At 38.1% G+C, this 18,496-nt stretch overlaps 1 protein-coding gene and 1 long non-coding RNA gene across 2 annotated transcripts in view; one reads left to right on the top strand and one right to left on the bottom strand.

Moving 5' to 3' along the window:
- LOC149445339 (uncharacterized) overlaps nucleotides 1-1,451 on the bottom strand; it is a 32,707-nt gene extending 31,256 nt beyond the window's left edge. Inside the window, exon 1 of the long non-coding RNA XR_016306419.1 lies at nucleotides 1,066-1,451. This is a non-coding gene — a long non-coding RNA (uncharacterized LOC149445339). The remainder of the gene's footprint in view (nucleotides 1-1,065) is intronic.
- A 7,277-nt stretch (nucleotides 1,452-8,728) lies between these two features.
- On the top strand, nucleotides 8,729-17,492 carry SIX3 (SIX homeobox 3). The gene is made up of 2 exons (XM_089653927.1): nucleotides 8,729-9,572; nucleotides 13,518-17,492. The coding sequence occupies exons 1-2, from the start codon at nucleotides 8,839-8,841 to the stop codon at nucleotides 13,711-13,713; spliced, it is 930 nt and encodes a 309-aa protein (XP_089510053.1). The 5' UTR covers nucleotides 8,729-8,838; the 3' UTR covers nucleotides 13,714-17,492.
- The last annotated feature ends 1,004 nt before the right edge of the window (nucleotides 17,493-18,496 follow it).

Here is an 18,496-nt window from a genome sequence, read left to right as displayed (position 1 = left end):
TTAAACATACATACACATATAGATTATTATACATGCATACATACATACATACATACATACATAGATCATTCTACATACATACATACATACATACATAGACTAATAGACATGCATACATACACATATATAATATTACACATACATACATACATGCATACATACAAGCACATATTATTATACATACATGCCTGCCTGCATACATACATAGATTATTAACATACATACTACACATATAGATTATTATACATACATAGATTATTTTACATACATACATAGATTATTATACATACATACACACTAATGTGTGAACAATGTTATTATATTAAACTATACCCATACATGCATACAAACATACATAGATTATTTTACATACATACATATATACACACTAATATGTGAACAGTGTTATTATATTAACCTGTATCCATCCATACATACATACATACATACATACATACATACATACAAACGTACATACATAGATTATTTTACATACATCCATACATGCATAGATTATTATACATACATACATACATACATACACACTAATATGTGAAGAGTGTTATTATATTAACCTATACACATATATGTATACATACATACATAGATTATTATACATACATACATACATACATACACACTAATATGTGAAGAGTGTTATTATATTAACCTATACACATATATGTATACATACATACATAGATTATTATAATTAAAAATGTGTATACTACATTGATCAAACAATCACACAGTTGCAGTTGTGTTAAGGAACATGTGTCTGTAAATAAGAGCTGTACACACAAAGCTATTTCAGATATTTAAACATGTAAATAAATGAGGGGTGCACTTCCCTGTGGATGAATGACATCTAGATCTACACACCCATGCAGACTTGTAATAACACTGTATATATTATTATCACAGAAGTGTAAAGAGGAATTTTGCAACTTATCTGACACTAGGAGGTAAGGGATGTAGCTGTGAATGAACAGAAGTGATGTCAAACTCCCCTTCTAGCAGCAGACCCAGAAGCATCAATGGAAATATGGAGAGCTGCATTCTAACCTCTGTGATTGCTCCTCAGCAGCAGAGTGCACAAGAGATGCTCCATCCTCCCCACAGCACACTGTCAGGGCCCCTGGGAAGTGCTGGCCGGTGAGCACAAGCAAGAGAGTAAATGACAGAGGCCAGTCCAGAGGCTGCAACACCTAGGATCCCCCAGCCCTGCACAGAGACACACAGAGGCACACAGACAGCCTGCACCCAGCAGCAGCAGCAGCACAAAGGCAGACTTGATCTTGGGAAACACAGTGCACAGCACCTGCAGCCTGACTGCACACTAATCCCCCCTCTCCCTCTGTCTCTGCTCTCTACAAGAAGGGTCCATTTCATTTAACTATTAAACTGCCTAATCCCTCCACCCCTATTTAAATATTTTTTTTTCTTTCTCTCTGACCCCCCCATCTACAATAGCAAAACCCCCAAAAGGTCAGCAGCAGTGCTGGAACAAGGCTTGTAATCACAGGGAAGCGATTGAGCTTAGTGAAAGGGGCTGTAGAGGGAACTTACAGGATCCGGAAAGGATTTGCAGGCTGGACTAGAGTGCAATGTTCTTTGCTGTGTGCTCTTGTCTCCCTGCTGATGGCTGCCCAGCTCTCAGACCTTTTATGCCTCTATCTCAATCCATCACCAATCTTCCAACTCTAGATTTGAAGGCAATGAGAAGGGTTTTTTTTTCTAGGGGGGCTTCGCAATAAGCCAATTCCATTGATAGATTTCAGCCAGCAGCTGCAGTCATTAAAAGGCATTTGGCCCCCTCACACAAAGATGGAGCGCCAACAATTATCTGCCTGTGCATTTAAGGACATAAGAATGTGTCCCTAACATAGCCAGGGCGAGCCCAATCACTGCCTGCTGGAGGCTTGGAGGCTGCTGCACACTGCACAGTATTACAGATGATGGCAAGCTTTCCTATATATATATATATATATATATATATATATATATAGACAGGGAATGACAATAGAAAGCCTGAATCCAACATTATTTTATTCTTATGCTGTGCATTGTCTATTCATTCAGATTAATTCATTTAATTTCCAAGAATTCAAGGTATACATGTGGCAGTGACGAAGCAGCATCAAGAGCATTAACACCCTCCCCCAGTTATTGTAATCACCAGTGTGTTTATACACACAAACACACTAGTTCATGATGAGAGAGCGAGAGGAGAGAGAGAGAGGCAGAGAGAGAGAGAATATATATAATATAAATATATAATGGGGGGATATATATATACATACATGAACAATAAATAAATATATAAGAGAGAGGGAGAGAGAGACAGTAGAACTAGTAAAAAAAAAAAAGGAGATAGAATATATATATATAATAGACAGAGGGGGGAGAATATATATATATAATTTATATATATATATATATATATATATATATGTATGTGTGTGTGTGTGAACAATAAATAACCAATGAATAAATATATAATACAGAGAGAGAGAGGGAGAATAGATATATGGGGGGGGGGGGGAGAATATATATAAATAAATAAATTAATATAAAATGAAGAGAGAGAGTGAGGGGGAGAGAAAAAGAAAATATAGAGAGGGAATATATAAATAGAATGTAGATACATAGATAGATAGATAGACAGACAGTAAATATACATATACAATGAGGGAGATTTACTAAAACTGGAGCACAAATAGACAGGTAGATGCCTATATAGAAAAATATTTATTTATTTATTTATTTTTTACAGGTGCTTACTGTAAATACTACCAACAAGTTATGCAGTGCTGTACATATATAGGGGGTGATTCACTAAAACTGGAGAGTGCAAAATCTGGTGCAGCTGTGCATGGTAGCCAATCAGCTTCTAACTTCAGCTTGGTCAATTAAAGTGGTAGTAAACCGCCCATAAAAAAATTTAAATAAAAAAATGGGCCCCCTACAGGTTTAGGTCATAATGTATTACTATGCACCACATACTAGTACATTATGACAGACTAACCTGTACAGGGAGCCCTACAGCATGGCTTGTCACAGCTTCCCAATGCCGCCATCTTCACGCAGTCTTCCTTCCGGGTTCGCGGGCCTTGGCAGTATGAATGGCCCGAACTGCAATGACGTCATTTCCACTCATGCGTTCAGAAGCCCAACGGCTGTGGCACAGGAGTTCTGAAGGTCCAGCATGCTGTGCCATCCCTTCAGAGCTCATGTGTTGGTGGCATCACTGACTTCATGCGGTGTATCTCCTAAATGGTGCAAGTTTAGGAGATATTCACTGTACCTAAAGGTAAGCCTTATTATAGGCTCATCTGTAGGTACAACTTACAAAGTAGTCTTTACTTACACTTTAAGTTTTGATAATAAAACTTGGAAGCTGATTGGTTTCTTTGCAGAGCTGCGCCAGATTTTGCACCATGCAATTTTAGAAAATAGGCCTCAGTATATGTAGAGAGAGAAGGGCAGCCCTTGGCAGTCCTTGGCAATGATCTGAAAACGAACATAACCTAACATAACACCTGCTCATGACATCAAAGCTCCCCCTAAAAGTTTTTTTTTTTTTTACTGAAATGACCTCACCTCTATATACATGTATGTCACATATATATAACAGTTTCTATTTTTTTCAGGACTTTTTATAACAAAGACATTTTTTAGAAACACAGCTTCCTAGGTTATATTCCTGTTTGTTTTGTCAGGTGACCCATTGATAGTTAAAGTCATTTTAATAAATATGATATCATCACTCTTGTTATGCATTTCCAGTAGTGACAGTCCCTACTTCCAAAGTCTATAGTTTGGCAGACGTGACGTCACTACCCTTCTAAGGCAAAGGATGACCTCACCAGCAGCTCCAATGGAGTTTTCTGCAGAATGTATAGTTTTACCTTTACTGGTGAAGTGTGTGTGTCTATGTGTGTGTGTGTGTCTATGTGTGTGTTTGTATGTGTGTGTCTATGTGTGTGTGTGTGTGTGTGTGTGTGTGTGTGTGTGTGTGTCTATGTGTGTCTGTGTGTGTGTGTGTGTGTGTGTGTATCTATGTGTGTGTTTGTATGTGTGTCTATGTGTGTGTTTGTGTCTATGTGTGTGTGTGTGTGTGTGTGTGTGTGTGTGTGTGTGTGTGTGTCTGTGTGTGTCTATGTATGTGTGTGTATATGTGTTTGTATGTGTGTGTGTGTGTGTGTCTATGTATGTGTGTGTATATGTGTCTGTATGTGTGTGTGTGTGGGTGTGTGTGTGTGTGTGTGTGTGTGTGTGTGTGTGTGTTTGTGTGTGTGTGTGTGTCTATGTATGTATGTATGTGTGTGTGTGTGTGTGTGTGTGTGTGTGTGTGTGTGTGTGTGTGTGTATGTCTATGACTATGTGTGTGTCTATGTGTGTGTATGTCTATGACTATGTGTGTGTCTATGTATGTGTGTGTATATGTGTGTGTATGTCTATGACTATGTGTGTGTCTATGTATGTGTGTGTATATGTGTGTGTATGTCTATGTGTGTGTGTGTTTCTATTTGTGTGTGTATGTCTATGTGTATGCATGTGTGTGTGTATGTCTATGTGTCTGTGTGTGTGTGTGTATGTCTATGACTATGTGTGTGTCTATGTATGTGTGTATGTCTATGTGTGTGTGTGTTTCTATTTGTGTGTGTGTGTAACTCGATCTTACAGTTAACTTCGTGATATGTTAAGCACTTAATTACTCATGGCTCATTAGCTGCACTACTAATAGGTCTACACGTTTGAGGCAATCCTATTGGCCCTCCCTGTGCTGTAACCTATGTGTGGCCCCTGTGCATGTGATACCCTGAGCTGCTCCAGCCATGAAGGGGAACCTCCTCAGCCTCCATTGCTGTCTCTTTTCTTCTGCTGAAGTTGCATGGCACGCTATGTCTCCTGTTTTAATTGTTATATCTGTTTTTCATTGAGGCTGGAAGTAGTTGGGGCTCTATGCTTTGCCCCTAGATCTCCATCGGAATGCAGAAAAGATCTTTCAAAAAAAAAAAAAAAAAAAAGTTTGAATTCCTCAATGATTTTTTTTTCTTGTAGAAAGGCGGCTTAGGATAATTATTTCAGCTTTACTGAGGGCAGATTAGCAGAAGTCTGGGTGCTGCGTTTCAATACGCGTTGTACATGCCTTTACAATGTGGCTATTGTTTGCTACTGTGTGTGAACCCATTGAAAATATACACTTTTTAACACCAAGCAAAGTCCTGTCTAAATATACACAGTAAGGCTGGAAAGACTTCCCTGACCCGTACAAATCTCTGTAAATCACACTGCCATAGCTACACAGATTCAACAAAGCACTGAGATGCTGATTAAATCTTCTCACCTAATAAGAGAGAGTTGTAGGGTGGGTAGCAGGAGCTGGGTGGTGGTGGGTTGGGGGGGGGGGGTCTGTAGGTACAGAAGATCCAGCACGCCTGTCTTCTGCACCCCACTGATATACACATGTAGGGGCAAGATCAGAACATACAAAGCCACAAGGAGAACAATGGGGGGGGGGGCAACATTTATATATATATATATATATATATATATATATATATATATATACATACATGTGTGTGGTGTGTGTGTCAGGGGGGTACTTATGTATTTGCTAAAAATAGAGAGATAGATAGATAGATAGATAGATAGATAGATAGATAGATAGATAGATATCATAACATATCATACCTTGTGATGTTTCATAATAGAAGCTGCCATCTCCAGTCAGTTATTATACAGTGTATTCTGAGAAAAAGGCACACTTTCATATATTTATATTTACAAAAATTATACTTTCATCATTTATAACAGTTATAACAGAAAATTCATAGTGTATAAAAGGAATAGATAGAAAGAAAGAAATAGATAGATAGATAGATAGATAGATAGATAGATAGATAGATAGATAGATATCATACCATCCCTACCTGTAATGTTAACTAAATTAAGCTGCCACTTCCAGTCTGTACTAATTTCAGAATTTATTTATGTAGGTCTATGTTTACAGATAAAAATGTATACCTTCAATAGCCAAACACATCACAACTTTCCTGACAGCATTTCTCTTCAACGTAATGCCAAAAATACCAATGCAATAAAAAGCATCCACTTGGGGTATAAGATACTACTATTACTACTAATACTACTACTAATAATAATAATAAAAATAATAATTTAAAAAAATTACGATAATAATTATCATCATTATTATTATTTGTTGTTGTTATTATTATTATTACTATTATTATTATCATTTTTTTTTTAACTATTATTATTTTTATTACTACAACTGAATGACTATATAGGCTTATATTGATATTGATGTGTGTTTGTGTAATACTGATCCCCTCATTTAAAATTCATTACTACCATCCAGACATCACTTTTCTTCAAATGTGATGACATAAATAGCAATGCAGTACAACAGAATCTCATTAAAAACCAGCATCAAAATAACTTCTTTCTATTATGATATGCATTAGTATGCAGGATTGGACTATATTATAAATACATTGATTTATAAATAAACTATATCTTCTGTCTTGGAAGTCATCACTGCTCTCCAGATATGACATCATTCTTCCACAATCAGAGTAGTGATGTTATGTCTTACTATTCTATATTCATAGTGGATGAAGACACAAGCATCCAGTTCACATTAGTGGCTGCTAAGTAGCCTCACACAGCTGTCATTATTCCTAAAACAGCATATACTGATAAGGTGGCAGAATTCAGCTGTCATGACACATGTGTCTGTGTAGGTGTGTGTGTGTGTGTGTGTGTACTTCTGTATTTGCTACAATAAGCTATAGCCTCTAAGCTGTATACCTGGATGACATTCTCATACAACAGCATATAGTGATAAGGTGTCAGAATTCAGCTGTCATGACACGTGTGTATGTGTGTGTGTATGTATGTATGTATGTGTGTAGGTGTGTGTACTTCTGTATTTGCTACAATAAGCTATAGCCTCTAAGCTGTATACCTGGATGACATTCTCATACAACAGCATATGGTGAGATGGTGTCAGAATTCAGCTGTCATGACACGTGTGTGTGTGTGTGTGTGTGTGTGTGTGTGTGTGTGTATGTGTGTATGTATGTATGTGTGTGTGTGCATGTGTGTACTTCTGTATTTGCTACAATAAGCTATAGCCTCTAAATTGTATACCTGGATGACATTCTCATACAAGAGCATATGGTGATATGGTGTCAGAATTCAGCTGTCATGACACGTGTGTGTGTGTGTGTGTGTGTGTGTGTGTGTGTGTGTGTGTGTGTGTGTGTGTGTGTATGTATATATGTGTGTGTGTATGTATGTGTGTGTGTGTGTGTGTGTAGGTGTGTGTACTTCTGTATTTGCTACAATAAGCTATAGCCTCGAAGCTGTATACCTGGATGACATTCTCATACAACAGCATATAGTGATATGGTGTCAGAATTCAGCTGTCATGACACGTGTGTGTGTATGTATGTATGTGTGTGTGTGTATGTGTGTGTGTATGTATGTATGTGTGTGTGTAGGTGTGTATACTTCTGTATTTGCTACAATAAGCTATAGCCTCGAAGCTGTATACCTGGATGACATTCTCATACAACAGCATATAGTGATATGGTGTCAGAATTCAGCTGTCATGACACGTGTGTGTGTATGTATGTATGTATATATGTGTGTGTGTATGTATGTGTGTGTGTGTGTGTGTGTGTAGGTGTGTGTACTTCTGTATTTGCTACAATAAGCTATAGCCTCTAAGCTGTATATCTGGATGACATTCTCATACAACAGCATATAGTGATAAGGTGTCAGAATACAGCTGTCATTATCTGAAATATGTCAAGTATAGTAAGTATGGGGCCAAAAAAGTTTTTGAAAAGTAAAAAAAGAACTTGTAAAAAGTTGGAGTTGCTTGTAGAAAAGTTTCTTAAGAGTGAGAAGAAGTTCAGGACCCCCCCCCCCCCCCCAAGAAGTGCAGGGACCCCCCCCTGAAGAAGTTCAGGACACCCCCCCCCCCCCCCCCTCATCCTGGCAGGGTTGGACATCCTGGAGAAGGTTGCAGTGCCAGGCTGCCCACAATCTGCTCCCTGAGCCTCTGGTAGGGTCACCAGGACGAGGATGCCTCTAATGATCTCATCTCTCTTTTCTTTCCCCGGCACTATTAGTGTTCAGATGGGCAGAATGAAGTGAAACTACGTGCAAATCATGTGTAAATTGTCTCAGTCAGGAGCCCTTTAGTGTCTCCCAGCCTGGCCCATTTAACTCCCCCTCTTTTTTTCCCTTCTTGCTCTCTCTCTCTCTGCTGCTCCCCTTCCCCCCCATATCTCCTTTAGCCTCGTTAAGATCACAATAATATTCCACCCACTAATTGCTCATCCCATTCAGCAATCACATTATTTGATCCCTTATTTAGGGGAAGGGGAGTAGCAGATTAGATAAACCTCCAGCAAGCAGCAGCAGCAGCAAACATGGAACCCCCCCCCCCTCCTCTCCGCCCCCCCCCCCCGGACCCCCCTTCCTTTCCTACTCCCTACTCCACTCCCACCTCCCCTTTTCCTACAGGGGGGAAGTTGTCCTGTGACGTGGCAGGCCGTGATTGGCAGGGTTGACAGTGATTGGCAGCGTCGCCATGGCGACCTCACAACGACACCTGGTAGACCAATAGAAAAGCGAAACAATGTTTCAATGCTGCACTCAGTGTGGATGTAGGGGAGATATTATGAGGCCGGTGTCATTAGGCGATTGCTGTTTGAATGATTGAATGATTTTTTTCTTTTTTTTTTTTTTTTTTTTCCTTTCTCTTGTGATTCTCTGCTGTACTGCGGCCATTCCATGGTGTTCCGATCTCCTCTAGAGCTCTATCCCACCCACTTCTTCCTGCCAAACTTCAGCGAGCGCTCCCTGCTCCTGGCCGGCGGCAGCGGCGGAGGTGGCGGCGGCGGCGGCGGAGGAGGAGGCGGCGGCGGCGGTGTGCGGGCCCCCGAAGAGCTGTCAATGTTCCAGCTGCCCACTCTCAACTTCTCCCCGGAGCAAGTGGCCAGCGTGTGCGAGACGCTGGAGGAGACCGGGGACATCGAGCGGCTGGGGCGCTTCCTCTGGTCCTTGCCCGTGGCCCCCGGGGCGTGCGAGGCCATCAACAAGCATGAGTCCATCCTGAGAGCCCGGGCCGTGGTGGCCTTCCACACCGGCAACTTCAGGGACCTCTACCACATCCTGGAGAACCACAAGTTCACCAAGGAGTCCCACGGGAAGCTGCAGGCCATGTGGCTGGAAGCCCACTACCAGGAGGCCGAGAAGCTCCGGGGCCGCCCCCTAGGACCGGTTGATAAGTACAGGGTGAGGAAGAAGTTCCCCCTGCCCAGGACCATCTGGGACGGGGAGCAGAAAACCCACTGCTTCAAGGAGAGGACTCGCAGCCTGCTGAGGGAGTGGTACCTGCAGGACCCCTACCCCAACCCCAGCAAGAAGAGGGAACTGGCCCAGGCCACCGGGCTCACCCCCACGCAGGTGGGCAACTGGTTCAAGAACCGCAGGCAGAGGGACAGAGCGGCGGCTGCCAAGAACAGGTCAGTGCCCACCTCCCAGGGGCCCTTCTCTCACCATGGGGGCCACTCTTCACCCAGGGCACCATCTCACCCAATACTTCCATCCGCAAATGTATACCCAACCAGAACAAGGAGAGGGCAACCACGTCCGAACAGCAGCCGCAATAACAACACAAATCATCATCATCATAATCATAATCATCATCATAATGACAGAAATATAAATGCGATAGACAAATAGATATGTCATTTAAAAAAGCCCAGTAAAGTATAGGATATACATTTTCCAAAAAAAAGTATAGATTCCTACATCTATCTATCTATCTATCTATCCATCTCTCTATCCATGTGACAGAGAGATAATGTAATAAAATATATCATGGTATGTATGTGCTACCAGATATATCTATAGTCAGATACAAATATATGTATAGAGAGAGAATGTGAAATTACATATGTATTTGACTCCCTCTATCTATATAATAATAAAATGTTAAGTGAAAGATATATAAAGATATATATATATAGATAATGTTAAGAAAGTTAAGTTCAATAAATATTTGACTTTCTCATATATATATATATATATATATATATATATATATATATATAAATGTATATATATATATATTTTAGGTGAAAGTAAATATGTGGGTTTTTTTTTATTTGACTACACATAAAATATTAGATAAGTGGATTTGACTCTCTCTCTCAAATAAAATATTAAGTAAGTGAAATTAAATAGTTTTTGACTGGTTTGACTATATATACATAAAGTGTTAAGTCAGTGGAAGTTAAACGTGTGTTTGACTGTCTCTCACTGCCTCTCTCTTTATATATATATATATATATATGTAATAAATCCTTAAGTAAGTGAAAGTAAATAGTTTTTTTTACTAGTTTGACTCTCTCTCTCTATACATATAAATTGTTAGGTAAGTGGAAGTGAAACATGTGTTTGACTCTCTCTCTATTTATTTATATATACAATTATAAAAAAAATGTTAAGTAAGTGAAATAGTTTTTTTTTTACTAATTTGACTCTCTCTCTCTTTCTATATATATATATATATATATATATACACGCATACACACACGCTTAATATATTTTAATATTGCAGGGAGGATATATAATAAATAATTTGCATTTAAAGGTAAACACAGGCACATGAAAAGAGGTAAACACAGGCACATGAAAAGAGCTGTACCCCCCCCCCCATATACGAGATCTTTTCAGCAACTCACACACACATACACTATATACTACATCATCTGCTGTGCTATATAGATATAATTCATCAGTAGCATTATAGCTGAAATTCTAATGGACTTCCAGAAGACCCAGCAGTTAGTGTGCAATGTGCAGATAGGTGAGGACAAGTCAGGAAGGAGAGGAGGAAATGTTCCTGAACCCCATCCAAGTCATGTGCAATGGCCCCTGATTAGGTCTAGGTGATGCACCTCCATTCTGGAAGGCTAAAACCCCTCTTAAGTAGCTTCTCCGGGCTCGTCCTGATTTCCATTTAATTAACACAGCGAGTGTGTAAACAAACGTGCAGTGTACCTATTGTCTGCTGAAATTCATTACATTATGTCACTGGCAGGCTGGGCTTCATTTGTACTGAGCAAGAAAGACACTGACACAAATTGTTTACCTCTTTCAATGTTGGTTAGGGCAAATTAGGGAATTACAGCAGCTAGGCTTAAATGGTAAACAAGGTTAGCTACGGGGGGCTTTTGTCAACAGAAAAGGTATTGACAGCGCTAGTGCTGCACAATATATAGCGCCTAAATAATACCTGGGACCCCCAACAAGAGGCAGGGCAACACAGAACAGTGTACAACTTCCATCCACTATAGAATAAACTATACCTGGCTTGTATATAGCTAAATACATCTATGTGTCTAAATACACCTATAAATGTAACTACATCAATGCAACTAAACATACATATAAATCTACACACACACCTATAAATCTGACCACATCTATATATCTAAATACAATTATAAATGTGACTACATCTATGTATCTAAACATACCTATAAACCTACACACACACCTATAAATCTGACCACATCTATATATCTAAATACACCTAATAAAGTAACTACATCTATGTATCTAAACATACCTGTAAATCTACACAACACACACACCTATAAATCTGACCACATCTATATATCTAAATACAAATATAAATGTGACTACATCTATGTATCTAAACATACCTATAAACCTACACACACACACCTATAAATCTGACCACATCTATATATCTAAATACACCTAATAATGTAACTACATCTATGTATCTAAACATACCTGTAAATCTACACAACAAACACACACACACTTATAAATCTGATCACATCTATGTATCTAAATACAATTATAAATGTGACTACATCTATGTATCTAAACATACCTATAAATCTACACAACACACACACACACTTATAAATCTGATCACATCTATGTATCTAAATACAATTGTAAATGTAACTATATCTCTGTATCTAAATACACCTATAAAAGTAACTACACATATGTATATAAATATATTGATACATTTAACTACATCTATGTATCTAAACATACCTATAAACCTACACAACACACACACACAACTATAAAGCTGATCACATCTATATATTTAAATGCAATGATAAATGTAACTACATCTATGTATCTAAATACACCTATAAAAATAACTACACCTATGTATATAAATATATGGATAACTGTAACTACATCTATGCATCTATATACATCTATAATCTAACTACAAGTATATATTTAAATACATCTAAAAATGTAATAACATCTATATATCTAAATACATCTATGTATCCAAATACACCTATAAATTTAACTGCATCTACATATCTATTAACATGTCTATACATAGTTATATGTCATATTCAAAATCTCAGTAGACCCAATTATACCAAATTCATGGATTCTCACTAACTTTAAGGGATTGATCATAATATTCTAATATAGGACGTCCAGGCTTTTGCCATAGACAACCATTGTATAGGGAGTTCTGGTCTTTTTTAGAATCTTATATGGAAGTTAAATAATTTTAAAGCTTTATTTTCATATTAGGTCCCTATAGAGGCAAGATCATATTATTTTATTTTGTATTATTAAAAAAACACTGTTTAGCTGAACGGGATGTATAATGAAGGGGTTGAATGAATATTGATACATTTTGGGGTGTTTTACTTATTTTTTTTAATTGTGCTTTTTAGAGAACTTTAAAATGAGAAGATATTTAAGTAATATGAAGATGTGATAATATTATATAGTGACTGCATAGCATACCATCGACAGCTGAGGCATAAACCACACAAGTTTTCTTTATGTATTAAAATTGGATAATGATAAATGTAGCAGAATCGTCCGAATAAAAATACAATGTCGCACATCCTGTGTAGCAGTGAAAAGATCACAGCTTTATGTTATACCCCTAATAGAGGATCTAACTGGGTCAGCACTGGAGCAGTGATATTATAGTATTAGAGGAACACGTGAAATTCTCAAATTGTCCAACCAGAGATGTGAAAATGTTGATTCAGCTGAGAATTTGTGCCATTAATAAGGGTAACAGCATCAATATCAAAACACAACTTGCGACCCAATAAATTGTAGCTTATGAAGGTCCCAAATTGTAACTGCTCAAAAAAAGTTCCCAGAAATCTGATTTCAGCTTATTTATTTTGGGCTTGTATTATACAGAGCATTTTTTTTTATTTTGTTCTAGTCTGTGATACAGTTGACACCTGTGTTTCAAGGCATATGAAATATATAGGGGTGCTAGAGTTCTAAGAGGTGCTAGGGTGCTTGCATTGTAGTGGCGCAGTACAAATACTTGCACCCCCATTTTTTTTCATGATTGTGGCAGGGATGAAACATTTTTGAATATTCACGTTGCATTCTGTGGTGTCCCCCTTTACCAGGCTTCAGCACCAGTCTATCGGACAAAGTGGCATGCGGTCGTTGGCAGATCCAGGTTGCCCCACACACAGCTCGGCAGAGTCACCCTCCACAGCGGCTGCCAGTCCGACCACCAGTGTGTCCAGCCTGGCAGAGCGAGCTGAGACTGGCACCTCCATCCTGTCAGTCACCTCCAGCGACTCAGAATGTGATGTATGATAGCTAGGCAGACCCACTCATGCCAGACCTAGAAGGGACTGATAATGGACCTGAACTTCCAGGGACTGTCACACAACAACTAGAGGACGTAAAAAAAAGGTGACACCTAGACTCCTAAAGGACAAGCACGACGTCTATTTGCGCTTATTATGGACGCATGACCACTTGCATGAATCATTTGTATGTGGGGACTTATTCTAAACCTCTCCGTTCCAAAAAAAACCTACCCAGGATCTCCAGGAAGAGGAAACACTCATATCTCCACCTCTTCTCAGTTTTTTTGTTATTTATTTTTTGTCGATTTATCTCCTCTGTCTGTCAAAAATCCGAGTAAATGGTCACTCCAGATGCAAACCTTTTCTGTATTTTTTCATTGTTATTCTTTTTTTTTCTTTTTTGTTGTTGTCCAGCTGACAATCATTTTTATTCGTAAGCACCTTTTTTTCTACACCTCTGTCACTGCCTGTGTGGGTTTACTGGTTAATGTGGAAAAAAGAATAGTTTATGACTGTAACAGATTTTTATTTTTATTTCAAGATTTTATATGAATTATGTATATCTCAATGATGAGGCCGTGTTCCCAGTTGTAATATATGTGTAGAAATGCTTGTATATAATATTTCTAATTTGTTTCCTTAATATTTGCCCCACAACCCTTTTATTGTTTGAGTTGTTTCTCCATTGTGGAAGGTGCCTGCCTTCTCTCTCTCCTCTCTCTCTCTCTCCCTCCCTCTCTCTCTCTCTCTCTCTCTCTCTCTCTCTCTCTCTCTCTCTCTCTCTCTCTCTCCTTCTCTCTCTCTCTTTTCCTTTGCTTGTTTGTTTTCAACTCTCCTTTCCGCTCTCTCCTTTCTTATTTCTCTCCCCCCTTAACTGGTCTTTTTTAAACTTTATTTTCTTTTTTCTTTCTTTCTTTCTTTCTTTCTTTCTTTCTTTCTTTCTTTCTTTCTTTCGTTTTTCCTTTTTCTTCTCTGTTTTTAACTCTCATTTCCTCTTTGTCCCCCCTCCCTCTTCCCCCCCCCTTTTCTGACCCTTTTAAATTCTCATTTTCTATTTCTCCCTCTCTCCTTCTCTTTCTCTCCTGTTTTTTTTTCTTTTTCTGGTCTGTCTCAACTCTCCCTTCCTTTCTCACTCTCTCTTTTTTTCTCTGTTGCTTTTTTCTTTTTTTTTTTCTCCTCTGTGTTCGACTTTCTTTTATTTTACATTTTCTTTCTTTCTTTCTTTCTTTCTTTCTTTCTTTCTTTCTTTCTTTCTTTCTTTCTTTCTTTCTTTCTTTCTCTCTTTCTTTCTTTCTCTCTTTCTTTCTTGCTCTCTTTCTCTCTCTCTCTCTCTCTCTCTCTCCCTCTCTCTCTCTCTCCTTTTCCCGACTGTTTTGCAATTCTTTCTTTCTTTCTTTCTTTCTTTCTTTCTTTCTTTCTTTCTTTCTTTCTTTCTTTCTTTCTTTCTTTCTTTCTTTCTTTCTTTCTTTCCCTCTCCAACCTTTTTTCCCTCTTATGTTTCTTGGACCCCCCTCAACTCTAGAAATGCTTTTGATACAAACCGTAATCATGTTATGCAAGAATTGTTCCAGGTGTCCCCCCAACCATCCCCGGGCCATTCTGAGGGCCCACTTAGAGCGCTTATTATAATCTTGTCTGCTCTGCGTGTTTCTGTTTCCATATGTACAAAACTTTCTGAAAATACAAAAAACTCATTTGGTTTTCCTATTTCTTCTGCGATTCTGGTGTATTCGTCATCGTCCTCCTGAACCTCTCCTTCCCTCGATTGCACTTTCTGAGTTCTGTGAGCCAGGGTGGGGGATATGGATGCAATCCAAAGGGTTAATCAACATCCTAAATACTTCAATGTTTGGCAATATATATATATATGTATATATATATATATATACGCGTTTGTTTTGGATTTTTTTTTCTTTTTTCAATTTTTAAGTCTTGAAAAGCAGTTAGCAAAAAGCCTATCAGTGCAGATTCCATTAACCCTTTAGAGCACAGTCATGTGTATATACTTTTTTTTCCCATCATAAAAAAGGATTAATTGGCTGCAGGGGTATTTCTAGGTAATATGTACTTTTTCAAGTTTGCTGTGCAACCTGGGCAGTTAGGTTGCTTGCTGCATTGCACTTGTGTGTTTGCAAAATAAATAAATTATATATATATATATATATATATATGTATATATATATATATAATAAACACTGTCTCCACCGTACCTCTGTTTAGCCTTCAGCTCCTCCCCTGCAGACTTAGGTGCCCTGTCATGTGTTCTGCCTTTTACCTATTTTGCATAGTTTGCAGTATCCAAGCACTAAGTTAATGCATTCAACTTCTTTTTTTTTGCTTTGCCCCAGGCTGCTTATCCAGCCGTGAATAACACAAGCTGGATTGCAAACTTGTTTTTACTTGAAAATACACTTTTATAATCTTCTTATTACTCACAAAGAAACGTGCCTGGAATTTCATGTCCACTTCAAAACAAATTTTTCACTTCCGAATCACCACTTTTTTTTGATGGGGGGGGGGGGGGGGGCAGGCTCCTTTCTTGCCTACCACTGCGACAGACAAGGGTCATATATTCCCCAGATTCGGTGGAGGGTCACAGGGGAGGTGCTGAGAAGACTCCAGTGTGGTGTGAGTACAGGCAACAATCCCCAAGGGCACTTGTTCTAGGAAACCCCTATTGGACTCCATGCACACTGGCTTAAAAATCGCTGCTTCTCCAGGAGTTTTGTGTTTTTCCTGCAGAAGCAGCTCAGTGTTATCCTATGTGTCCGTGCACATTAGGACGATTGGAGGCATATTTTAAGCTCAACCTATAAAGGCACAAAAATGCTCTATATCAGCATTTTTTTCTGCCAAAGGTACTGGCGTTTTATTTAAGCCCAGTGCGAAAAGTATTTACTAAAGTTGGTGCTATTTGTCAGTTTTCTTGCGCCAGAAGTGCAGCTTTTGCGCCACATTTGTCTTTGCTTCACATTGGTCGCACCTTGGCGACTGATTGCCTTGTAAGATGTTATAAGAGGTCATTCAGCATGGGGTAGCCATTAAGTATTATATTTAAATAGTTTTAAATTATCTTTAAGTTTCCACTATTATTACTATGAAAGAAGGAAGGTATAACTGGCAGACAGGTTTTCTAACTGAAACGCCTATGGAACTTGTCCTTTAAGCAAATATTGGCACTGATGCAGTTTTTTTTTAATTTGCACTGAGCTCTAGCAATCACTTGGGTGAACATAAATGTTTTGATGCTTTAATGCCTAGAGACAATAGTATAATAGTCAATAACTTGACCCCCCACCAAAAAAAATGCCTTATCACCTATAGATGTAAACATTGACTCACCTGTAAATGTCTTGCAAAAATCACAGATATTGAAAGGGTTAATGCAATTCTTCAAAACATTTTTTAGGCTGAGAACAACCTCCCTTCCTGATAAAATATGTATACACCTGAACATTAGGGTCATGGGATCTGTTCTATATATTGCTGTGTACATTGACGTTCAATCCCTGCACAAATACCTCCCCAGCGTGAACCTAGTATTCAATAACTGTATATAATGTGTAATAAAATATAAAAAAAAAACAAAAGCAAAAAAAAAAAATAAAACTCTGACATCATTATATTCAGTCTGGTAAGTCACCCCACCCTTTTCTTTTTTTTTTTTATTATAAATTAATTTTTAAACAGGCTACTTTATTTAAAGTTGAAATTAAAAGAAGGATGTTTGCATTTTTTTTCTTTTGTAAGCTATAATTAAATTCTTCGAGAAATCTTTACAGATATGACTGCTCTTTTGTTGTTCTTTCTGGTGCAGTGTGTAAAGTGTTTAGAGGTCCTGCAGTGGTTTATTTTATACACACATATATATATATATATATATATATATATATATATATATATATATATATATATATATATAAAATACAATAGTATTTAAATATATCCCTATGAATATTTTATTACATATATATATTCTCAAGTAAGATTTTGCTAAATATGCACCCTTGGACGAATTTCAATGTAAATTTGGGGGAACATTGTTCACACTCCTAATTTCTCAGCGAATATCGTGTTTGCCCACCCGGACAATAACACACAAACAATGATGATTTGGGATTTGCGTTGAAAAACTTCAATGGCTGATTGAGGTGTAAATCTATGAAAATCTGTGTGTTAAGCTCCCACACCAAATCCATCTGCCTGGGGAAGATAGGGCCTATCAAACCCAGCAAAGCGGGCAGCTTTTCCTCTTTACTTGGTAGGACCTGATCGTTATCGGTAGGCCTTCTTCAGCTCCCAGCTCTTAGTTTTATTATCCGGGGCAAGCCAGGATGTGGATGAAGATGAAATTACAAGTACATGCGATCAATACCCCCAGCTTAGGTCTGTGGGCAGATGGCACCAATTCACAATCACAAACTTATTCCCCCCAAAAAAGGAATACAATGTCACATATGTATAGGGAAGTGAGGATGGAGTGAATACACTAGTGTTTGAATTTCTAGTGTGGTTAATGGCAGATATTTGTATATTTAATTAATGAATAATTATGTGTACAAAGTATCAATGCTGGCATATAAATATGTGTAGAGAAGATGGTCCATGAAAGGAGCAGAACCAACCAGGTAACCTGACAAGTGGTGCGATACCTCTGGTCCTCTAATCCATATCTATCTATCTATCTATCTATCTATCTATCTATCTATCTATCTATCTATCTATCTATCTATCTATCTATGTATCTATAGAATAGATATTTACATATATTGAGCTGATTTACTTAA

This window comes from Staurois parvus, unplaced genomic scaffold (assembly GCF_062004578.1).
Source record: "Staurois parvus isolate SC_StPar_1 unplaced genomic scaffold, SC_StPar_1.0 ptg000727l, whole genome shotgun sequence".
Classification (NCBI taxonomy): domain Eukaryota; kingdom Metazoa; phylum Chordata; class Amphibia; order Anura; family Ranidae; genus Staurois; species Staurois parvus.
The sequence above is the reverse complement of the archived record's forward strand: the minus strand, read 5'-3'. Positions and strand labels throughout refer to the sequence as shown.